At 39.4% G+C, this 25125-nt stretch overlaps 1 protein-coding gene across 1 annotated transcript in view; it reads right to left on the bottom strand.

The window, feature by feature from the left end:
* Positions 1 to 25125, bottom strand: part of col14a1a (collagen, type XIV, alpha 1a) — a 504124-nt gene that overhangs the window by 427863 nt on the left and 51136 nt on the right. Inside the window, 1 exon segment of the mRNA XM_051935518.1 lies at positions 18403 to 18524. Coding sequence (XP_051791478.1) covers positions 18403 to 18496 — 94 coding nt within the window. The 5' untranslated portion in view covers positions 18497 to 18524.

The raw sequence follows: 25125 nt of genomic DNA, 5'->3' as shown, positions 1-25125 counted from the left end.
GGCCTGGATCCTTAATGCTGTCTAGTCAAATCCAAATATTCTCACGAAGCTGTGGTTCACCATCTAATTGAAAACGTCTTGCATTTGAATTCTGTTTTATTTAAATAGTTACTCCCCAACCATTTCAGTTTTGCATGTCCTTCCTAAATAATGTGTATCAATCTATGTTATACTGCTGCTCATCTTTATTATTTAGCCAGGCCTCTGTTACTCCAATTATATTAAAGTTATGTGCAGCTACATATAACTCCAACTCAAGGCAATCTTTTTAATGTATTACTTACTCTACTACGGCATTCTAACTTTGGGCAAGAAATTTAGTTACTATGATATCGGATTATTATACTACTGTTTGTCTGTTCAACTCTTCATGTAAATTCCTAATCCTGGCCTGCAGTACAGGATATCTACAATATAATAGTTTAAAGTTAATAACAGTCTAACCAGAATACAAATTAAATTCTATTGGTGAAAAAATGTTACTGATCCTTGATCTAGATACAAACCTGTAGTTTTTTTGGTAGATGCTTACATGCTGCACACGCCACTTCAAGCTTTCAGTATTCCGCCTGGTTTTATGAGGTACTGTAGTCACATTACTAAAAATTTCTGAAGCCTTGTATTATTGAGCAGTCTGTTGCAACCTAAGTAACACAAAATGAAGCAGTACTCCTTGCACATTTTGAAGACCTGGGTCATTATCCCGAGAGATCCTTTTCTAGAACTGTGATTATTGTTTAGTGTAGGATCACCTGTAGTGGAAAACCTTTGTATAACAATTTTTGTCTATTAACCTTTTGTCTAACTGTTGTACGCAGGATAAGTTCATTTTAAAGTGAAGGGCTTCAAGGTCACTCCAGACTTGGAATAAAGTTTCAAGCATCTCTACAGTATGTAATCTAATAAAGGATGATCCAATGTTCCATATATGGACCTGTTTGCAATATCTCTCTATTATAAAAAAAAATCCTGTGGGAGGGAATGACTAGGAGATGATACATGATCTTCACGTTAAGATCACGGAAGACAAATAAAAGACCCGCGAGATGAAAGAGAATGGCCACAGAGCGTCTCGCGGGGATATAGAACATGAAATTCTCAGCACATATAAAGCGTATAAGGACAATATGTTAAGCAAAGAAGAAAGAGCAGTGCGGAAAAAAGAGACCCAAAAGTGTTGGAGAGAAAAAAAGGCAGGTAAGAGATTATGAAGGCAGTGGAATTAGAAAGGCTCAAACAAACGATGGCACGATACACATGCAGAGAAAGGTAAAGAATATGAAAGCAGTAAAATTCGAAAGTATTGTAACGTCCCAGCCAGGTTGAAGCCTTTTTTGTTTTAAGTGACTGTTAGGTCCGATTGAGGGAGGGCGGAGTACAGCACAGAAGACCGATAGCAGTGCAACAGTAGCAGGAAAGACAGCAGATGATCCGACAGCACCTCCTCAGCATGCGATCAGCCGTCCCCGACCCCCCCCCCCCCCCCCCCCCCCCCTCACCTAGACAACACGAGCAGCATTATACGTCCTAAGAAAGAGATTTAACCACACCCGGGGCCGGAAATAAAGGACAAGTATTGTTTTTACAACGTCATGCGAGACAAGGCAGTGAAACATCATTTAAAACAAGTCCACGGACATCTAACCTAGCAGTTGTTGGATTGCTGTTGGCAGACAAGCTTCATGTGCTCCCAACTGTTAAAACAACGACATGAGACAAGCAACAAAAGCAGCTCGCCAGCAGCAAAAAGCCTGCAGATGATCAAACTGCTTCTCCTTAGCGTGCGTTCAGCCAACCTAACCCTTTCCACCCCCCCCCCCCCCCCCCCTTCACAACGCAAGCGACAGAGATGCAAAGTGGCAAAAGGACAGCTGCTGTACAGACTTTGAAATGATCGGGCAGCGAAACAAGCAGAACAGGCAGCTCGCCAGCAGCAGAAAGACAGCAGATGATCCGACGGCATCTCCTTAGCGTGCGTTCAGCCACACCCCCTTCACAATGCAAGCAGCGTTATACGTTCTGCGAGAAAGAGATGTTACTATGTCCGGAGCCGGAAATAAAGTATTGTTTTTACAAAAGTTTTAAAATAAAAGTGAAAATAATGCATATGTAACAATTCCCATGAAACTAACAATCTTTTTAAATTGTATATCCGGTAAACCAAACTCAGGGGTGGGCAAGCAAAGCGTGCAGGGGGCAGAGCCCCCTAGTATTAACAAGTTATCAGGTATATGGTACATATTCCCCATGTATATACATATGCTATAAAACCCAGCCACAGGGGATGCACAAGCCTGGGGAGGGTTACATCAGGAAGGGCATCCGGTGTAAAATTTTGCCAAATCAATATTCGGACAACAATACAGATTCCCATACCGGATCAGTCGAGCCCCAGGTTAACAACGACCGCCACCAGTACTGTTAGCTAACAGGGTGCTAGAGGAAATTGGGCTACTGTTGGCCGAAGAAAGAGAAGAAGAGGGGGGAGACGTGTCTGGAGGCAGGAGGAGAGGAGGAAGGTAAAGAGAGTGGAACTGAGGGTAGGAACTTTGAATGTTGGCAGTATGAGTGGTAAGGGGAGAGAGTTAGCAGATATGATGGAGAGATGTAAGATTGATATATTGTGCGTGCAAGAGACTAAATGGAAGGGGAGTAAGGCCAGGTTGATCGGAAGTGGATTCAAATTATTCTATCATGGTGTGGATGGGAGCAGACATGGGGTAGGAGTTATTCTGAAGGAACAGTATGTCAAGAGTGTCAGACAGAGTAATGATTATGAAGCTGGAATTTGGAGGTGTGATGATGAATGTTGTTAGTACATATGCCCCGCAAGTTGGGTGTGCGATGGATGAGAAAGAATTTTTGGAGTGAGTTGGATGAAGTGATGAACAGTGTATCCAAGGGACAGAAAGTGGTGATTGGAGCGAATTTCAATGGACATGTTGGTGACGGGAACAGAGGAGACGAGGAGGTGATGGGTAGGTATGGTGTCAAGGAGAGGAATGAAGAAGGTCAGATGATAGTGGATTTTGCCAAAAGGATGGACTTGGCTGTGGTGAATACGTATTTTAAGAAGACACATCATAGGGTGACGTACAAGAGTGGAGGAAGATGCACACATGTAGATTACATCCTATGCAGAAGAGTCAATCTGAAGGAGATTGAAGACTACAAAGTGGTGGCAGGGGAAAGTGTAGTTAAGCAGCATGGTGGTGGTCTGTAGGATGACGTTGGAGATCAAGAAGAGGAAGAGAGTGAGAGCAGAGACAAGGATCAAATGGTGGAAGTTGAAAAAAGAAGACTGCAAGGTTGAGTTTAGGGAGAAGGTGAGGCAGGCACTGGGTGGCAGTGAAGAGTTACCAGACAGTTGGGCAACTACAGCAGATGTAGTAAGGGTGACAGCAAGAAGGGTGCTTGGTGTGACATCTGGACAGAGGAAGGAGGAAAAGGAAACCTGGTGGTGGAATGGGAAAGTACAGGAGAGTCTACAGAGGAAAAGGATGGCAAAGAAAAAGTGGGATAGTCAGAGAGATGCAGAAAGTAGACAACAGTACAAACAGATAAGGTGCAAGGTGAAGACAGAGGTGGCAAAGGCTAAAGAAAAGGCATATGATGAGCTGTATGAGAGGTTGGACAGTAAAGAGGGAAAAAAAGACCTGTACCGATTGGCTAGACAGAGGGACCGAGCTGGGAAAGATGTGCAGCAGGTTAGGGTGATAAAGGATAAAGATGGAAATGTACTCAGAAGTGAGGAAAGTATGTTAAGTAGATGGAAAGAGTACTTTTGAGAGGTTGATGAATGAAGAGAACAAGAGAGAGAGAAGGTTGGATGATGTGGAGATAGTGAATCAGGAAGTGCAAAGGATTAGCAAGGAGGAAGTAAGGACAGCTATGAAAAGGATGAAAAATTTGGCCGTTGGACAAGATGACATACCTATGGAAGCATGGAGGTGTTTAGGAGAGATGGCTGTGGAGTTTTTAACCAGATTGTTTAATGGAATCTTGGAAAGTGAGAGGATGCCTGAGGAGTGGAGAAGAAGTGTACTGGTGCCAACATTTAAGAATAAGGGGGATGTGCAGGACTGTAGTAACTATAGGGGGATAAAACTGATGAGCCACAGCAAGAAGTTATGGGAAAGAGTACTGGAAGCTAGATTAAGAAGTGAGGTGATGATTAGTGAGCAGCAGTATGGTTTTATGGGAAAGAGTACTGGAAGCTAGATTAAGAAGTAAGGTGATGTTTAGTGAGCAGCAGTATGTTTTCTTGCCAAGAAAGAGCACCACAGATGCAATGTTTGCTTTGAAGATGTTGATGGAGAAATATAGAGAAGCTCAGAAGGAGTTGTTTTGTATCTTTGTGGAGCTGGAGAAAGCATATGGCAGGGTGCCTCGAGAGGAGCTGTGGTATTGTATGAGGAAGTCAGGAGTGGCAGAGAATTACGTAAATGTTGTACAGGATATGTACGAGGGAAGTGTGGTAGTGGCGAGGTCTGCGGTAGGGGTGACGGATGCATTTAAGGTAGAGGTGGGATTACATCAGGGATCGACTCTGAGCCCTTTCTTATTTGCAATGGTGATGGACAGGTTGACAGACAAGATTAGACAGGAGTCCCCGTGGACTATGATGTTTTCTGATGACATTGTGATCTGTAGCGATAGTAGGGAGCAGGTTCAGGAGACCCTGGAGAGGTGGAGATATGCTCTGGAGAGAAGAGGAATGAAGGTCAGTAGAAACAAGACAGAATACATGTGTATGAATGAGAGGGAGGTCAGTGGAATGGTGAGGATGCAGGGAGTAGAGTTGGCAAAGGTGGATGAGTTTACATACTTGGGAACAACAGTACAGAGTAGAGGGGATTGTGGAAGAGAGGTGAAAAAGAGAGTGCAGGCAGGGTGGAATGGGTGGAGAAGAGTGTCAGGAGTAATTTGTGACAGACGGGTATCAGCAAGAGCGAAAGGGAAGGTCTACAGGACGGTAGTGAGACCAGCTATGTTATATGGATTAGAGACGGTGGCACTGACCAGAAAGCAGGAGACAGAGCTGGAGGTGGCAGAGTTAAAGATGCTAAGATTTGCATTGGGTGTGACGAGGATGGACAGGATTAGAAATGAGTACATTAGAGGGTCAGCTCAAGTTGGACGGTTGGGAGACAAAGTCAGAGAGGCGATATTGTGTTAGTGTGGTCATGTGCAGAGGAGAGATGCTGAGTATATTGGGAAAAGAATGTTAAGGATGGAGCTGACAGGTAAGAGGAAAACAGGAAGTCGTATGAGGAGGTTTATGGATATAGTGAGAGAGGACATACAGGTGATGGGTGTAACAGGACAAGATGCAGAGGACAGAAAGATGTGGAAGAAGATGATCCGCAGTGGCAACCCCTAACAGGAGCAGCCGAAAGAAGAAGAAGAATATTCATATGCTATAAAGCCTTTGTCTAACAAAGGATTGGTACCATAATCTAATTTTTAATATGAGTAACCTTGTATTGGTGTGCGCTAAAGATATCTTTGTTTAAATAAATGTATTTGTTTAAATAATTTTTTTATATATTGTTTATTCTGAAGAATCTTTATATTTAAGTTGAACCTGGGTCAAGAGATTTTCCCTATCACACTTAAATAATTTTTTGGAGCGTTCCAGATAGAGGCACCCATGATAAATTGTTCTACAAGCCAGACAAACAAAATTCCAAAATATTTCACGGTAGGCCTAAATAGATCTAAGACAATAGTAATAACGCTTTGTAGGTGTCACACAGGATGGACAGGCATCCCGGCCAGGAACCAGGAAGATCCGTTACCCGGATGGGAGGCTCCAAAGGAACGTAAAGGCATCCCAGCCAAGAGAGGAAAACAGGTTGCGCCTGGAGTAGGCAGCCCTAAGGGTTGGACGGACATCCCAAATAGAACTGCTTGTTCCTTACCCAGGCGGGAAGCCCCAAATAAATGGACAGGCATCCCAACCAGACATAGGCTTAATACCTTCCTTGGGCAGGAGAGGAGGACAGGGAAGGATTGTCTCTGGGGGATGTTTAATCCCTCCAGGTGCTGGATGGCTGCAGCCCTCCATGTCAACGCCCATTCGGGAACCAGCACAAAATGCTGGGAGTTGTAGTCCAGCAGAACAACCCTGCTGGAGTCCGAGGTTGTCACAAAGGGTTTCTGCAGGGAGATGTGCTCCCCAGAATATTGGACTTCCGTGTGACCCAGAAGTACTTCCATCAGGCAGTGGTCCTGGGACCGGGAGTATTCCTGGGTTCTCAATAAAAGGGATTGCACTCCCTTATCCAGGCGAGTCAGAACTGGGTTGAAGGAAGGTAACACTCAACTGGAGGAGGGCAGTTCAGTGGTGAGAGGAGAGAGTACTGTGGGGAGATAGAGAGAGAGAGAGAAACAATGCTTGTGCTTTTGTCACTTTTTAGAGATATTCTGGTAAATAAACTCTCCTTTATTTGAACCCAAGACTCTTTGTGTGATCGTGTTTGGGATTTTTGGGGGTGGCTGGGAGTGGCATTCACCAACTACACACAAGCCAAAAAACTGCAAGGCAATATGTGGTCATCCACAACCAGGAAAACAGTGAGAGTCAGAAGCAACACAAGTCACATCAAAGTCAAGTGTAAGATATATTCAGGCATGCTAGACCATGGCATTAAAAGTTGATCCTCAGGAAATACAGTATATCGTAACTTCACTAGCAGGGCAAAATATGATACTCATGTTAGATGATGAAAAATTCCAATTACATATATTTGGAGTCAACTGTGTATAAAGCATTGCTTGTAGTAGCAGACCTCTCAATCAACTGTAACCTCTCACCTACTATGGAGCTATCCTACATGTGTTAAAACCAGGGATTTTCCCTGGCTTTCATTGATTTGTTATTTTACTATGATTTTTGGCATTTTTAGTTATTATTTTTGCTGTTTTTATGTTATGTTTATTAGATTTGTTTATTATTTTTTATTTACATTCTGTCATTTAAATGCAAGTCTGTTTCTTGTTTTCTATGGGTGGTACCACTTCTAAGACTTCCCTCTGGCTTATAATGAGCAAGAAAATAGAATCTCAGGAGTGGTACACTGACATTTATTAGAGTCAACAGCAGGTGTTTTTTCTGTATTTGATTTACCTTTTTTTGATCTTCATTTGCTCTGTTTATTGGATTTCAGCCTTGGATTGCATATTGGGACTGGTTCACTAGGACTGCCTTTTTGGCAACTCCTTTTTATGTTCTTTTTGAGCTTTTGTATATATAGATATATACACGGTTAGATCCAGAAGTATTTGTACAGTGATCCAATTTTCATAATTTTAGCTCTGCACACCACCACAATGGATTTGAAATGAAGCAATCAAGATGTGCATGAAATGTAAACTTGCAGATTTTATTTAAGGCATTAAAAAATATACTGTATGAGCCATTTAGAAAAGACAGCCATTTTTACACATGGTCCCCAGATTTTCCTGGGCTGAAAAGTATTTGGACAAGTTAACATATTAATGAAAATAACATTTTCAATATTTGGCTTTAAATCCTTTGTAGTCAATCAAGGCCTGAAGTTTGGAACTCATGGCCTTTTCCAAGTGCTGGGTTTCCACCCTTCTGATGCTTTACCAGGCCTTTACTACAGCTGTCTTCAGGTGCTGCTTGATCCTTAGACTTTATGCCTTCAGTTTTGTCTTCAGCAAGTTAAATGTATCTCCAATTTGGTTGAGGTCAGTTGACTGACTTGACCATTGAAGAATGTTCCACTTCTTTGCCTTGAAAAGCACTTAGTTTGCTGTCACAGTATGTTTTGGGTCATTGTCCATCTATACTGTGAAGTGTCATCTTGTCAGTTTTGCAACATCTGTCTGAATCTGAGCAGACATTATAGTCCTGTACACATCAGAAATCACCCTGCAACTTTTGTCAGTAGTTATATCATTAATAAACACCAGCGACTCACTTCTATTTGCAGTCACACATACCCATGCTGTAATACTGCCTCCGCCATGTTTCACAGATTATGTGGTACGCTACAGATCATTAGCCATTCCTTCTCTCCTCCATATTCTTCTCTATCCATCATTCTGGAACATATTAATCTTAATTTCATTTCTCTAAAGAAAAGTGTTCCAAAAGTGGACAATTGGTTTTTTTTTTAAATATTTTCTGGCAAAGTCTAATCTGTCCTTCCTATGCTTGAGGATTACCAATGGTTTGCACCTTCTGGTGAACCCTCTGTATTTACATTTTGTGACATTTTCTCTTGATTGTAGACTTTGGCAATGATAAGTTTACCTCCCAGAGAATGTTCTTGGTTTGATTAAACTTTGTGAATTGATTTTTCATCACCACGGAAAACATTCTGCAGTCATCCAGCACAACATGGAAGTTGTCTTCCATGGTTGCCCAGGCTTTCTGGTTTTGCGAAGACTCACCAGTGCATTCCTTCTCTTTAAGTATGTACCAGATGGTTGATTTGACCATTCCTGGTGTTTCTGCGATCTGTTTTGTTTTCTCTGCCTGCTGATAGTTTGTTTTTGCTTCCATGGACAGCTCTTTGGACCTCATATTGAGAGTTCACAGAGATGGCTTTCAAATGCAAATTCCACACAGACCTTCTACCTGCTTAATAATTAATGAAATAATGAAAGACCTGCTCACATATGGTTTATGGAACAGCTTATCAGTAATTGTTCAAATACTTTTGAGCCCCTGAAAATGGTGCAACCATGTATAAAAATGGCTGTCAATCCTACATGTCTCATATAATATTTCTAGTAAACTCTTTGAATTAATACTGAAAGCCTCCACTTCAATCATGTAATAATTTTTTCATTTAAAATCCATTGTGGTGGCGTATAGAGCCAAAATGATGAAAGCTGTGTCACTGTACAAATATTTATGGACCTAACTGTATATATGTAAAGTAATATATATGAAATACTGCATATATAAGATCCATTAATATATAAGAGGTATGCAGTATATACTGTATACGGTATATACGCGTGCACTTGGGGAACAGCGTAAGGGCTTAAGTGATTATACAGTAATACTCCACCTAGACATGTGGTGGTACTGTTTAACAACGATCTCTCTTCTCCTCTCTCTGCAGAAAGGAAGACTGACACCTTTCCACTCATGACATCACTTCTGGGGTGTTTTCACCTGGACCCACCTCTTCCTCCAAGAATCCATCATGACCAGAAGAATCCCCATCTTGGGGCCCTCTGCCTGATTGAATAAGTTGGAACGACTTGATTGCGTTGTTAACATGTGTTTTCTTTCATTTTTTCAACGTGATAATAGACAGGGACAGCCTTTAAGGTCCTCCAATATTCTTTAGTCTCTTTTGTCCTTTCTTACAATGGAGTATTTGGCAGAATCAAGGCAGGACAATGTCTGAATCCCAAGATGTCACTCTAATCTTTCAGGGCATGGTGGAGGAAATACATTAAGGTGGAATGAGGTGGTATTTAAGATTAACCCTAAAAAATGTTCTTTTGGTTTAATATAAGCTAAATATTTAGATTACTTGGTGGGCAGAGGTATTGTATGACCTCATTGTACCAAAGTTGAAGCCAACAAAGAGGAAGGTTCAAGCCTTCTTAGGATTGGCAGAGTACTATCATAGGATAATTCCCAGTTTTTCCAAGAGGACTGTGCATCCGATAGACTTAACAAAGAAAAGTGCCCCCAACATAGTAACATAGGATGAGAAAAGGAGGACCAAATTTTGTGACTTCAAACATGTCCTCATTCCAGCACCTGTAGTAACACTAGAATTACCAGAGTCTACGAAAAAACTCGTAGATCCGGCCCACCTTAAAACCGTTCTCACCTCTCCGCCAGCGTCTTTTGTCTTCTAAATGTGCCGAGTAAGACGAGCAGCGAGCAGCCGGCTATTCCATCCCCCACCGTCGCAGAACGTTCACTAAGTTTTCCCAGCTCATGCCTTGTTTGATTATCTGGGAGTAACTGAACTGCTGGAGTTTTAGAGTGGAAATAATAGATCGTTATTTGGAACACATGCATTTCATGTGTGTTCTGTTTCTACAGTAATCTGTGTAAACACATTGTTAAAACAGAAATTTTTTCATATTTTAGTAATAAATCTTACAAAATGTAGGCATAAACTATACAATGTGTGAAGCCTGAAATCCAAAGATCAAATTAACACTTTCACAAAAGGTTCAAGAAAGATACAACACCTTCCGTGGCGTAACGTTAAGATTTGCTGACTCAGAGCGCAGCCACCCTACTGTACCTCAGAGACCCAAGTTCAATTCCCAGCTGGGGAGAAAGTGTTATTTTTTTTTTTCTTTTTAACCTCAAATGGGCATAAAATGTATAAATTGGTATGCACTGTAAATCGTTAAGTTTAAAATGTTGATCACGGTTATTTCTGTTGATTAATTCATGCTATTTACTTAGAGTCAGAACAGGAGCTTATTCAGCTTTTGATCTGACTCTAATAGTGGCAGTATAAATTCACACCCGATCTGATGCTGTTCGTTTAAAAAATAATATTGCATAATAGCGCGTCTTTATGTGAAAACAGCAGTGTCAGATGGGGAGTGTCTGATGATTTCATATAGCGCTGAAGTTACTGCTCTTTACTATGCTTTCCTCTGCATGTCCTGGAGTACAAAAGAAACAGCGGTAGTATGTATCGTGATACACTGCAGAGCTATAGCGCGTCTTTATGTGAAAACAGCAGTGTCAGATGGGGAAGGGAGGGGAAGGATCCTGAATGCGACTGAGAGAATGAAAAGTGAATTAAAAAAAAAAAAAGACAAAGCTAACCTTTACAAGTATCATAAATTACACCAGCTGTTACAGACTGAAATCAAACGTATGTTTTTATTCTAAAATAGTAAGAATAAGAGCAGTTCACTTCTCAAAAGGGAGTCGTGCAGGATCGAACTCGTGACCTTTTGATTCCCAGTCAGTAGCTGATACTGTTGTGCCACGGCAGCAGTCATAGTAAATACTGTATGTGTCAATGTCGCATGCTAAGGCGGCTTTTTTTCCTGCAGTTATATTTTTGAATAAAAGCGCATTTGTTTTGTTATATTTTTACCTTTTGTGAAAGCGTTTCTTTGATATTTGGACTTCAGGCTTCATACATTATATAGTTTATGCCTACATTTTGTCATTTACTACTAGAATATGAAAAACGTTTCTGTTTTAAAAATGTGTTTACACAGATTACTGTAGAAACGGAAAACACATGAAATGCGTGTGTTCCAAATAAGATCTATTATTTCCACTCTAAAACTCCACTTCAATCCCAGATAATCAATCAAGGCATGAGCTAGGAGAAGTTCGTGCATGTTCTAAGTCGGTGGGAGGATGGAATAGCCGGCTGCTTGCAGCTTGTCTTTATCTGCACATTTAGAAGACAAAAGATGCTGGCGGAGAGCTGCGAACGGACTTAAGAAGTGATTTAAGGTGGGACGGATCTACGAGTTTTTTTGTAGGCTTTGGTAATTCTAGTGTTAATAACCCCCGATTTTTCTTTACCTTTTGTTTTGCAGACCGATGCTATGGAAGTACCTAAGTCAGAAATTTTTGGATCGGGAGACCAGGGATGCAACTGTGGAACATGAAGCCCTTGCAATTAAATGGGCTATTAACCAGCTGCGTTATTACCTTCTAGGTCGCAAGTTCACTCTGGTGACAGTTCCGTGCATCTTTATAGTGAATGTCCCTGCACAAGGAGTTGAATCCCTGTGTCACTAGATGGTTTTTAGATTTTCAAACTTCTCCATCGTAATGGTTCTCTCCATGCCAACGTTGATGCACTGTCTTGCGTCTATAACCTCAAAGTTCTCTGATACTGTCACACGTGTGCGTTTGGGGAATATCTTCTGGGGTCCGACCACCTGGACCCACCTCTTCCTCTAACCCTTACTGGAAGAACCACCATCTTGGGCTTTCTGCCTGATTGAATAAGTCAGAACGACTCAATTGCATTAATACTCATTTTCTTTCATTTTTTTCGACGAGATAATTGACAGGGTTAGCCTTCAAGGTACCCCAAAACTCTTTAATCACTTTTGTCCTTTCTTTCAATATATACAAAAGATATATATACACACATGCACCACACAAACATACTGTAAGTCAATATCACTTTTAGGCATGTTTAGGCTAAAACAGGGCAGTGCAGTTTGGGGTCAGGCTATCCTGGCCTGGTTTATAGGTCTTTTTTGAAGCCTCACACCATTTTGCCATTTTTAGTGTACTCAATGATAATAAAATGAGATATCCTATAAAGATTAGAAGATGCTTGTTCAGCTGTCCCCAGTATTCAAGTGAAGTCATAGAGGCAACAGAAAAAGAATGGACCGTAGCAGTAATGTCACACATACAAGCCTCAGTTTGCTACTTTTATTTCTACTGGCCCCATTTCCATAAGGTTCCTTATACTGATTTAGCTTGCACAGATTATTTTCATATTTAGGGAAGGTTATCCTTTTCTACAAACAGTTTGGACAATCACAGATAGAGGATATAATCTCAAAATATTGTATGTACTGTCAATAGGACCAATCATATTTAGAAACCCACAGATTATAACGAAGATTTCAACTACAAAATGTTGAAACAAATGCTGTAAGAAAACAGAAATAAGTAGACAGTCTTCTCAGCAGCTGCATGTTTACCTTCTAGCCCAAAATAATTTTCTTTTTGTTTTTCCATCTCCTCTGTTCTCTCTTCTCACACAGTTAATACCAATACAGAAAGCTCCACTGGTAAGGTAAATCTAGCTGCATCTTAAAATACAATTTCCAAAGAACATTAAAATATTAAACATATACATTTGTAATAACTGCATGTATTTATTAAAATAACATAGAACACTGCACTATGGTGCATGGGCTGCCAGGGTATTGTACATACTGGTAACTAAGTGGCTTACTAAGGAAGTATTCATTCCTAGTGCATCTTCCATAATATTCTGAAAAGAACCTCTAGCAAGGCATCATAAAATAACCAGGACTCGCATTTCTGGGACAGGACACCTGCCATCTAAAATGATTTTTAGCAGAGAGTTGCTGTGTAAATGTCCTGCTATTTTAAATAATATTTCTTCCTCACTTACTCTACAGAGAGTACTTTCAAAATATTTCTTTGTTTTTCATTCACTTCAATGTTATATCTTCATCTCTGATGAATAATATTTCAGTGTCTTAAGAATAGGTGACTACATATACTTTCTGTCAGCGGATTTGATGAGAACCGTTCAAAGATGTGAGAGCTTCTCACGACCTCTAAAGGTATTTAAGTAATATATCTTTCTGACCATGTAAAGTATAGTCAATTCAATGAGCAATCATGCTCAAAAATAACATTGGGCTCTCGTTAGACTTCCAGATGATAGCTGTAAAAGTAACAGAAGCTATATTACCTCTGAGGCAGACTTGTAGAAAACATAAGACAGTCCACTTCTGAAAAGAATGATCTGCTTGGTAAAGTATATTGTGTATCCAAATGATGAATTAAAGTATAGAATGTAAGACTTTGCCCTTATGCCTTTAGATTTCTTATTTCCAAATATTATTTAAAATGTTTAATTTAGGGCAAACCTCCAGTAGTGCTCATTCACTAAAACTTTTTACAGTAAGAGAAAACAAATTTATTTCAATCAAAGGCCAATACATTAGTCATTACTCCAGACATAATCCCTGCTAATTATTTCCAGGGACAGAATTTGCATACTGCAACTGATCTATGTTGTTTTTGCAAAAGCATTGTAATGGAAAAACCCATCCATCCATCCATTTTCCAACCCGCTGAATCCGAACACAGGGTCACGGGGGTCTGCTGGAGCCAATCCCAGCCAACACAGGGCACAAGGCAGGGACCAATCCCGGGCAGGGTGCCAACCCACCGCAGGACACACACAAACACACCCACACACCAAGCACACACTAGGGCCAATTTAGAATCTCCAATCCACCTAACCTGCATGTCTTTGGACTGTGGGAGGAAACCGGAGCGCCCAGAGGAAACCTACACAGACACGGGGAGAACATGCAAACTCCACACAGGGAGGACCCGGGAATCGAACCCAGGTCCCCAGATAATGGAAAAATGTTTTTGTAAAATGTCATATTTAGAAGAATAGAGATTTGTTTAAAGATATTTTTGTGTGTAGAACAACTTTTTTTTGTGCTTTACTGCACAAAAATATATTTATCCATCCACTTTCTAAACCTAAGGTTCCCAACGGGGGCGGTACTGCCCACTGGTGGGCGCTGAAGAAATCTAAGGGGGCATTTCTGGTCCAAGACATATTAAGGGGGCGTTGACAACCAGCCGCCGCCCCCTTGGGCAATACTCGCAAGAATGCAAGGGGGGCGCTATCGAATCACTCTTTGAAAAAGTGGGCTCTGACCCAAAAAAGATTGGGAACCTATGCTCTAAACCATTAAATGACAGGAAGCCAGTCCTGAGTACACTTAAAACACATTAATTCTATTCTCACTTGCCACACTAATTTATACACATAATTCATGTACATATTTAGCTCACAGAACAATCCACACAGACATGCAGGGCACACAAAAATCTTCAAACACTTAGTCCAGTCCAGAATTCCAACAGAGGAAACTGGAGGTGTGAGTTAGCTGAGCTAACTACTGAAACAATGTGCTACTCTCTTTTTACTTTAGTTATACCATATTTGTAAATATGCATTTCACAAAAGTTTCATTAAATAAAATACATTTGAATTGAATTATTATAAGAAGTGTAACTAAGATAAATCATTCTTTTACTTATTGAAACCCTTTAAAAGTTAAAAAAAAACTGTCTCACACAATGACAAAGCAAATTTCAAATGTAAGAGTCCATATACATGATTGCTTATCAATCCTTTATGCAACTAAGATGTAAATATTTCATAACTACCAATAAGACAAAAAAAAAACAGTAAGTCATTTATCCATTGCTGAACACACCTAATCTAGCTCAGAGTTAAGGGTGGTAGACAACCCTGAATGGTATGCCGCTGCATCACAAGGCACACTTAGTCACACATCCACACTAACTCATGCCATAATGATAAGGGAGCCTTAGCATAAAGTATAAATATTTATTTATATGAATTTATAAATATAGCAAAGTTAAAAACAAAACACATCATGGATTACAAATCCCTGCGCAATATATACAAATAAACACAATAAAAACAAAAACTAAACAAAAAAAAAACGCATACAACTATATACTTTATTTATACCAGGCTCTTAACAGTATTAGGTTCAAACATAATCTTAATAGTGAAGGGTTAAAACATTAATTAGCATTCCATAACATGCTTAAACCCCATTCAGAGTTCTGAGGTGCCATATACTATCCTGGCAGCACTAGGAGCAAAACAGGGCACTTGTCCATCACATGGCACATTAATAAATGAGTAGGGATGCACCGATACCGAAACGGGTATCTGGTATCGGCCTCGATACCACATTTTCTAAAGTACTCGTACTCGTTAAAAGTCCCCCGATACTGGGGACCGATACCACGGTCTGAGAAATGTCTATGTTTGAGCGGCATGTAAGGAGTTAATCACAGGTGCCGAGTACCCGCCCCCAGGCCCCGGCTGCAGCTCAGAGCGGGGAGAAGGCGAGGCAAGATACGTCAGCCGTGTGGAACTATTTCAAAGTGAATGAAGACGACAAAACAAAGGCGGACTGCAAATTGTGCTCAGCGAAATTGTCCAGAGGAGGCTCAAAAGGTAGCGCATTTAACACAAATAATTTAATCAAGCACCTAAAATCCCAACACGACAACGAGTACAAAGAGTTTACCCACGCTTCTAAACCAACACAACCCACGCTGCAGCAAACTCTTGCAAGACGAGGGAAAATGTCCAGAGACAATCCACGTGCTGTGAAAATAACACAGGCAATTATCGAGTACATTGCATTGAGTGACCAGCCACTCTCGGAGGTAGAAGATGTGGGATTTCTGCGTCTCCTCCATGTTCTGGAGCCCAGATATGATGTCCCAAGCCGCCGCTACATGACTGACATGGAGCTGCCTAAACTACACGACTCCGTGAAAAGACATATCCACAGCCTACTGCAAGCCTCCTCTGCGTTTAGTTTCACCACGGATATTTGGACAAGCAGTGTTAGCCCCGTGTCGCTAATTAGCCTAACCTCCCAGTGGATAGACGAGAGTTTCACGCCGCAACGAGCCATATTACATGCGAAACAATTCCGCGTCTCGCACACCAGCCAGGCTATAGCGCATGTGTTTGAGGACCATGTTGTCCAAAGCGGCAGAGTTTACAACAAACTGAAAAAAATACTTGAGTTGCACTGTCACTGTTTAAATTTTTTTTTATAATTATTTATTCTGTAATATGTTGCATACAACATGCTTTTCATTTTAAATAAATGTTCTTAATTCCAAACTAGTCCCTTGTTTTTTTTGTTAAATTATATGACTAAAGCTGTTACCTGTAAATTTAAATCATGTTTTAATTAAGTACTCGGTATCGGCGAGTACTGAAATGCAAGTACTCGTACTCGTTTTCCAAAAAAGTGGTATCGGTGCATCCCTATAAATGAGTCAACAGCACCTTTACTTCAAGTGCAGTGATTTTACAGCCATGGTGCTGACAATGATTACCTAGTTAATCAAATGCAGTATATCCTGACAATGAGCAAATATTCCATTGTCTAGTTTACTACTGTTATGTACTAGGAAGTTGTTTAAATCATAGTAAGCATAGTTCTGTTCACAGGGTTTCTGTGATCTTAATGTGTCTGATAATGACAGTGTTTAGCCGAGATCTTTTTATCTTCTCAGTGTGACAGCTACAGTATACAATTAAAAAACCTTTTCTTGTTATTAAAGAACTGCTGTTACAGGTGTTTCCTTTAGTGTGACTTTTTGCCACACAACTTCAAAACATGAAAGCTTTGTCATTCCCAGACTGTTTTATTAAAAGAGAAAATGTGCAAAATGTTAGTAAAACCTTGCCTTAAGGTGTTTTCTCTGCTGAAATGAATGAAGTAATCCCATTTAATATAATTCAGGTCAATTGGGGGGGGGGGGGGGGGGTGAAACCTATTCTGGAAGCATAACATACAAAATTGGAAATAGTTTTGCACAGACTAATAGCTATTTGTGATAGCTCCATACTTTCTGTGAAACAACTTTTCACCCCCCAGGCGTAATTTCCTTTCAAAATAGCAAATCACAGTAGAACTCACATAAAAGAACAGAAAATATATCTCTACCACAAGAAAAGTAGTACCAGGAATAGGCAATATAATGATTATTTCCAGCCCCTTTTTGTCGTCACAAACATATGTTGGAAGCACGGAAGATGCAGATAAATACTCAACATCTCTCTTGGCTTGAAAAGTGGACGTGTTTGTTAAGTTTTTATGCTTCTTCCTCTGTGCCTCATACACTCCATTGTAAAGAGCCAATATGGGAAAGAGATTAGGAAGTGCTTAACTTTAGAACACAATGTTGCATAGCAGATGCATGTGTACTATGTTCACGAATAACTCTGACTTGAAAAGTATCGAATTTATCATTTCAGTAACAGATTTTAATATTTTAAGTGTATTTCAATTCAATTCAAATCATATTTCTTATCAACAACTTGAGTGCACAGCAAAGGTCTGAAAATATAACACAAAATACAAAGTATAATTAAAGAAAACATTAAACATTATCCAGCAACATGCTGCAAAGCATGTAAGTAAATTAATAACTGTTTTGTTTTGGCTCATAAGAAAGAGAAAAAATGAAACTATGATAATTATAGTACTGTATGACAGCCTGCTGTACTTTGAAGTCCCAAAACGTTCTTTCTAATTAAGCGCTTTATATAATAACTTTATATTTATATACTTTTGGCAAAAGGATTAGGTGTACTTTTGGTGATTTGGCTGAAATATTTTAATTGGCTGAACATTGCATCAATTTTGAAGAGAGACAACTTCACCACAAAATATGCCACCTTGAAACCCCCAATAATCTTATTTTTAAGCACAAAATATAAATTAGAAACATGACAAAATATTTTGAAATCTGCACATTTCTTCCTATGGATTCCACAGCTATAACATACAAGAACCATCATATTTTCCTTTGAACTTCATAATAGACCTGATAAACAACTCAAATTGTTTTTGGAAGTGAAACCTTTACTTGTTATTCACTGGACATTTGTCAGCAAACTGTAAGTATTTCTAAAAACCTAGACATAAAAATTAAGAGTTCTCAATTAATGTATAGATAGGTATGCTTAATTTTATACAAACTGGACATTTCATTTGAAAATTCTTTAATAATTATAGGATTATTTAACATAAAATCTGCTAAATAAAATTGTTATTATAAACATCACATTCACTTTATTTAGTTACCTTGACCTTCAGCCTTATTTGCAGAATGAAGTATCATGACTAGAAATACCAGAGGAAGTGAAGGCATTGTCCCACATCCAGAAATGACCTTCATTATGTTAGTATGATGATCTTGTGCAACTCTGGAAAAAAACACATGTAACATAATTTTAAACAAAAGAAAAAATGCTAACCAAATAAAACAATATTAGTGTTCATTTTGCAAACTGCAAAGTATTTTAGTTACACCACAACCCCAATTACTGAGGTAACATGGATCAATCCTACTAAACCTACTAGCTTAAAATTTGGATAAACCAGATGGCTACGGTAGTGGCAATGGTGTGCAGAGAAGGTGTGTTCTGACACAGAGAGAGACAGATCAGCTGATGTCACAAGGTGAGGGAACCGCTGACATTGAGGTGGGCTCTGCATATCTGACGTACAGAGGTCTCCATTTAGCGTAGGCAGCAAAGTATATGCCTCTGTGCTACAGACCACATGTTTACAGCTCACCACCAGCAAATCTTTGTGCTGTGAGCCCACAGCAATCCAACTGGAGATAAGAGTGGGATTTCAATTGTAAATGGGTAGCAGCCGACACAAAGACAGATCAGCTCACATAACCAGGGAAGTGCACCACTCACAGTGGTCGGAGACAGGCACTGCACAGTTGACAGATGAACCTCTCCATTTAGCTCACGCCATAATGCACTCAGCTCTGAGCCAGAGAATGCTAATTTGCAATTCCTCTCCAGCGCTTTGAAATATATGAACACAGAAATTCTAAGTGAACTAAGCAGTACCGCATGTCTATATGGTCAACGCTGGTGACACACTGACAAGGAGTGCAGATGGGAAGGGGTGAGTGAGTCACACACACAAACTCCTCGAACGCTCGCTCAGTACAATCAAGGTTAAAAGTATAGTGTTTACACCCACAGTACAGCATTCATGGAAAAGCTTTTATGAATTACTAGCTATCCCCCGCGGCTCTAACCACGTAGTAGTGAAACAGGACAAACTTTAAAAATCAATAAAGTAACAGGTATTGCTAGCTAAGCGGAGGCAAGGTATGCTCCAAAACGTGGTGAAAGGTACACAGATTTGAATGGAGGGTGGCACGTGAGTGAGGAGGACCACGCCCGGCTCCCCACTCCTGATGTCCTCCTCCCCCTTCTCTCAGCCCACAGGCTCTGTCTCAGATTAGCACGAATAAATCATTCCTGCAAGTGAACTATGATGCTTAGTGTGATGGGAGAAGTTGCAAAACTAACCGGAATGTTCAAGCAAAATTATAGAAAAAAGCCTGATCTAAATCCAATAAGTAGCTCTCTCATGAAAAGAGGATAGACATACATACAGACAGACAGACAGACATTGGATTATATGTCTGTATTACACTTACAGGTTTGCCTCAGCTAATGCGGCGCATGGTTAGTCTCAGTTCTATTGCACTGTAAAAAAGAGGTTCTCAGCTCTAGTCCTGGAAAAATGATGATGGTTGTTTCATTTTAGGAGTATTTTTATTGTAATTATAAGGTTAGTTGAGGATTGTTTAAACTAAGAAATAGTGGGGCAGGGAATTTAGCAGAGGCTACATTTACTACTTCACTTAAAGGAACAAGCAGTAGTAAATTAATATATATGGAAGAAAACTTAAAAAGTTACAATGTTACAAAGACAAAGTAAAGTAATACATTAAAAATGGCTATCCTAAATGCTAGGAATATTAAGAATAAAATAATGAATTGGATTTATATGTACCTGTACATAACTATGATACAATAAAAAAGCTGAATCCTGGTTAATTAAAACTAGAATCTCTGAAGTCTACAAAAATATGCGTAATGCCACATTAACCTCCCTCGAACCTCCTCATCATCGCCTTTGTTTTACAAATGTGTCAATCAGCATTGGCAGCAGGCTGCCTTCTCACCCATCCCTCTCCGAGACAGCTGAAGTTGGACACAAAAATTTCACTGCTGAAATCTGTGCATTTGGAAGTTACATGTCTAGAATTGTATTGGGTAAATAATATATTATTTGGAATACATAGATTTCATTTGTGTTCCGTGTCTACAACAATCTGTGTAAATGTAAGATAACAGGAAATGCAAGGCGAGAAATGTTGAACACATAACTAAAACAGAAATTATTTTCATGTCATAGCAATAAAAATAAAATGTTGACGTGAAGTGTATAATGTGTGAAGACTGAAGTGCAAATATCAAACAAACACTTTCAGAAAAGGTATAACAATACAAGTACTCTTTTATTCAAGAACATAAAAGAATTTTTTCAATTTACATGTTGCTGTCAATGTGCAAAAACTAGAGCCCAAATATCAATCAAAACAAAGAAGAGCCATTTGCATTGCTGGTGCAGAGGTAAGAACTGCTGATAATCAAGAGGTCGCTGGTTTGAGCCTGAGTTCTCCATGCTTTTTGAGTAGTTAGCTGCTATTATTTTTACTATTATATAATAAAAACACACATTTGATTTAGTCTGTAACCGTCGCTATAAATTTATGGTACTTGTAAAAGTTAGCGTTCTTTTTTTTATTCAGTTTTACTCTCTCAGTCACATTCACACTCCCCCCAATCTGACGCTGTTAGTTTTCAAATAAAAACATGGTATAGCATAGATGAGTTTGAATATAGATGGGAAAAAATAGGAAAGACAGAATCAGAATGCTAGGGAAGCTGATATTTATTTTAAATATGATATGAATACAAATCTTTTTCAAATAAATGGAGAGTGTTAAGAGAAAAGAAAAAAGTGCTTGAAACTTGCCACCTTTTAAACTAGGACATCTTGGCTTCATTGGTACCAGCACAATTAAATTAGAAAAACAGATATTACATTTAACTTTAAAATTTTGTTCCCTGATAACAGTTTACAAAGAAGTCTTACTTCTTTTAATCAGGTATTTAACCATAAGTCTTAATTATTTTGGGATACGTACTGTAATATCAGTAGTGCGTTTCTGGACTATGCCATTTATCAGTTTGCTTTTTGGTGTGTTTGAAATGCTTCATAGTAATTATATGTAAATTAGCCTAGCTGATTAAAGGAAACATTGTTTGATTTCTTCAGTCTGCAATTTTGCATTAAATAAAGCAAGTGGGGGATTCAACTGATGTAAATAAAGGATGTCCACGTTTAGAGTTAATTTATAACGATTGCTCAAGACCATTATTTTTTCATCTCACCGTGATCTCTGGTTTGGAGATCTTCCTCATCAATAAGCTGGATCACCATGAAAAGCACTTCCTTTCTAACCTGGCACGCATGCAGGGATTTTCCTGCTGGACGGATGTGATGGAGGTTGTTTTGGATAGGCAAATAAAACAGGATCTATTAGAACATTAAAAAATCAAGACAAGAACAAAAAAAACTCACCAAAAATATCCATCCAATTCTTCCAAAATAATATCAAGTCTAATTTTGAAGGTCCCTAAAGTCTGTCTGTCACCCTACTTGGTAACTTATTCCATGTGTACTGTATATGGTTCTTTGTATGAAAAAAAAATCCTAATGTTTGTGCAAAATTTTTCCTTAACAAGTTTGCAATTGTGCCTCTATGTTCTTGTTGAACTAATATTAAAGCAACAGTCTTGATCCACTGTATATTTTCTTGCTTGCTTTCCTCTCAATTTTCATCTCCTGATGGTATATTATGTGAACCTCCACCTTTGTTTTATTCATCTCCTGACTTCTTCACCTGGACGCCGTTGTTCACCTGTATCAGTGAGCTGAATGCCTCTTGGAGATGCAAACACACCATGGAAAAAGAGCCGGTATTGCTGTTAAACAATGCTGACTCAAGTCCCAAAGCTTGGATTCCCGATGCCTGCGAGTCGTCTATGACCCATCTTCTCCTGCACAGGACTCCATCCCTGGTCCATGGCCGCTGGATACCGGATTTAATTTCTCCATCTCAAGGCAGCATCACTCTTCCTCGGTGTGCTCTTGAGGAGTAAACGCTGCTAATCTTTGCACGCTCACCCGTGCTCATCCCGCAGCAAGCTCTTCTACTTCTATCAAGGCTGCTCTCCTGAACGTGAGATCAGTGTCTAATTAAACTTTTATTCTGCAAGGCTTTATTATCTCAAACAAACTGGATTTCTTTATCATCACTGAGACCTGGATTGTAAATGGTGACTCTTCCATGTTTTACTGACTTGGTACCACCAGTTTATTAATTTTTAAACTTTCCTCGGCTGACTCGTCGTGGTGGGGGCATTGCCACTGATTTTAAAAGTAAGTTCTTGTGTTGGAGCCTTACAAGGGGTCCGTTTAGTAGCAGCTTCGAACTGCAACTTTTGAAGTTTGCAGCTCCCCTTCTTTGTTGTTTGCTGTGGTTTATAGACCTCCTGTAATTAATGATATCTTCATTTCTGAATTCTCTGATCTCCTGGCTGATATCACCCTCTTCCATGACAAAGTATTTACTGTTGGTGATTTTAACATACACATTTGTTGTCAATCGAAACCTTTGGTTAATGACTTTTTATCACTATTGGACTCATTTGATTTTATCCAGCATATTAATATGCCAACTCACTTTCTCTGTCACACCCTTGATCTTGTTCTTACACGTTATATTTCAGTTAATAATATTGATTTATGCGATTTTTCTTTTACTAATCACTTTTCTATAATGACGGATTTGAATATTACTGTTGATGTTCCTACTACTAGTTGTGCTCCACACTGTTTTCGCTTTTAAATTCTTCTATTATATCCAATTTTAAAACCATATTCTCTAGTCTTGATGTACATGTCCAATATGATGGTATTAATGATTCTGTCTTAGAATTTAAGTCTTCTTGTAAAATGGTTTTAGACTCAATTGCTCCGCTCAAGATACGCTGTAATAAGGGAAGACCTGCTCCATGGCTAAATGAAACTACGCGACCGCTATGTTGCACCTGTTGAATTGGAGAATGGAGTTAGAAAATAGATGGACTGATTGTTTCTTAACAAATTTTTAGGACTTCTCTATTCAACTTCCAGGTTGCAGTTAAGAAAGCTAAACATGATTTCTTTGCTGATTTAGTATCCCGTCATTCTAAGAATCCTAGGGTCTTATTTAATTCAAGTAATGCAGCCATTCACCCTTATTCTGTGATGCGATTAAATAGTACTGTTCTTTCATGTGAGCAGTTTCTTTCATTCTTTGTCAGTAAAATTGATACAATCCGCTGTGGTATTGTTCCAACTGGCTATGAACTTCCTACTATTAATCGTGGCATTGTCTTGGAATCTTTTGATCTTGTCTCACTTTCACGGTTAAAAAGTACCATTGACACCCTTAAACCTACTCTCAGTCCTCTTGACATTGTACCACCATGCCTCTTAGTGGAAGCCTTTGATCTTTACTAGCCATTATCAATGGTTCTATTAGTGAGGGGGTTGTGCCCTCATTTTTTAAACATGTTGTGGTGCGTCTCTGTCTAAAAAAGGCAGAATTAGATGCTGGAGTTTTAGCCTATTTTTAGACTATTTCCCAATTGCCATTTCTGGCTAAAATATTAGAAATAATTATTTATAGTCAATTGGTTGATCACCTTAACTCCAATAATTTATTTGAGATCTACCAATCTGGCTTTAGGCGTTATCATGGTGTTGAGACGGCCCTCCTGAAAGTATTCAATGACATCTCTATTATTACTGACTCAGGTGGCGCTGCAGTCCTTGTCCTCCTTGACCTGTCCGCTGCCTTTGATACTATTGACCATGATATATTGCGTTGCGGCTTGAACATCTTGTTGGGCTTAAAGGGGCTGCTCTTAACTGGTTCAGGTCATATCTAATTGGTAGATACTTTTCAGTGACTTTAGATTCCTCTTTTTCGTCTGCTGCTCCTCTTAAATGTGGTGTTCCTCAGGGATGCATTTTGGGTCCTATTTTATTCTCTATATACCTTCACCCTATTGGAGCTATTTTTAGGAAATTTAACATCTCTTTTCACTGCTATGCTGATGATACACAGGTTTATATTCCCATCTGCAACTCCGCAATGAATCAACTGCACAACTGTCTTTTTGAACTAAGATCCTGGATAGCTAATAATTTTCATGATCTGAATCAAAACAAAATGCAGGTGCTTATAGTGGGTCCATCAGCTAAAGCCCAAATTGGTCTTGGACTTCTCTGCTCTCTCTCTTGTTCTTTTGCAAACCTCAAGTCCGCAATCTTGGTGTTATTTTTGACAGTAACGTCTCTTTTGAAAAACAGATTAATTCTGTAGTCAAGAGTTGCTTTTTCTAGCTTCGTCTTTTAGGTAAGATTAAGCCTTTTTATCTTCTAGGGATCTTGAGAAAGCTACTCATGCTTTTTATCTTTTCTCGACTTGATTACTGCAACTTGCTTTATTCTGGGATTAGCAAAATCCCTGATACGCAAGTTACAGTTGGTCCAGAATGCTGCCTCTCGCTTTCTAGTTGGGGAAAGAAAGTCCGATTCTGTTTCTCCAATATTAAGCTTCTTTACACTGGCAGCCTGTCAGTTTTTAAATTGATTTTACAATCTTGTTGCTAGTTTTTAAATCTTTACATGGGCTTGCTCCTGCCTATTTATCTGAATTGTGTGCTTTACACCAGCCATCTAGAGTGCTTAGATCTTCTGGTCAGTTGTCTCTTGTTGTCCCTTGTACCAAGTGTAAAACTAAGGGGGACAGGGCTTTTGCAGTTGGTGCTCCTCGCCTGTGGAACTCTTCACATCATTACATAAAGG

Source organism: Erpetoichthys calabaricus, chromosome 13, assembly GCF_900747795.2.
Source record: "Erpetoichthys calabaricus chromosome 13, fErpCal1.3, whole genome shotgun sequence".
Lineage (NCBI taxonomy): Eukaryota > Metazoa > Chordata > Cladistia > Polypteriformes > Polypteridae > Erpetoichthys > Erpetoichthys calabaricus.
Note: the sequence above shows the minus strand (reverse complement) of the source record. Positions and strands in the feature narration are given on the sequence as shown.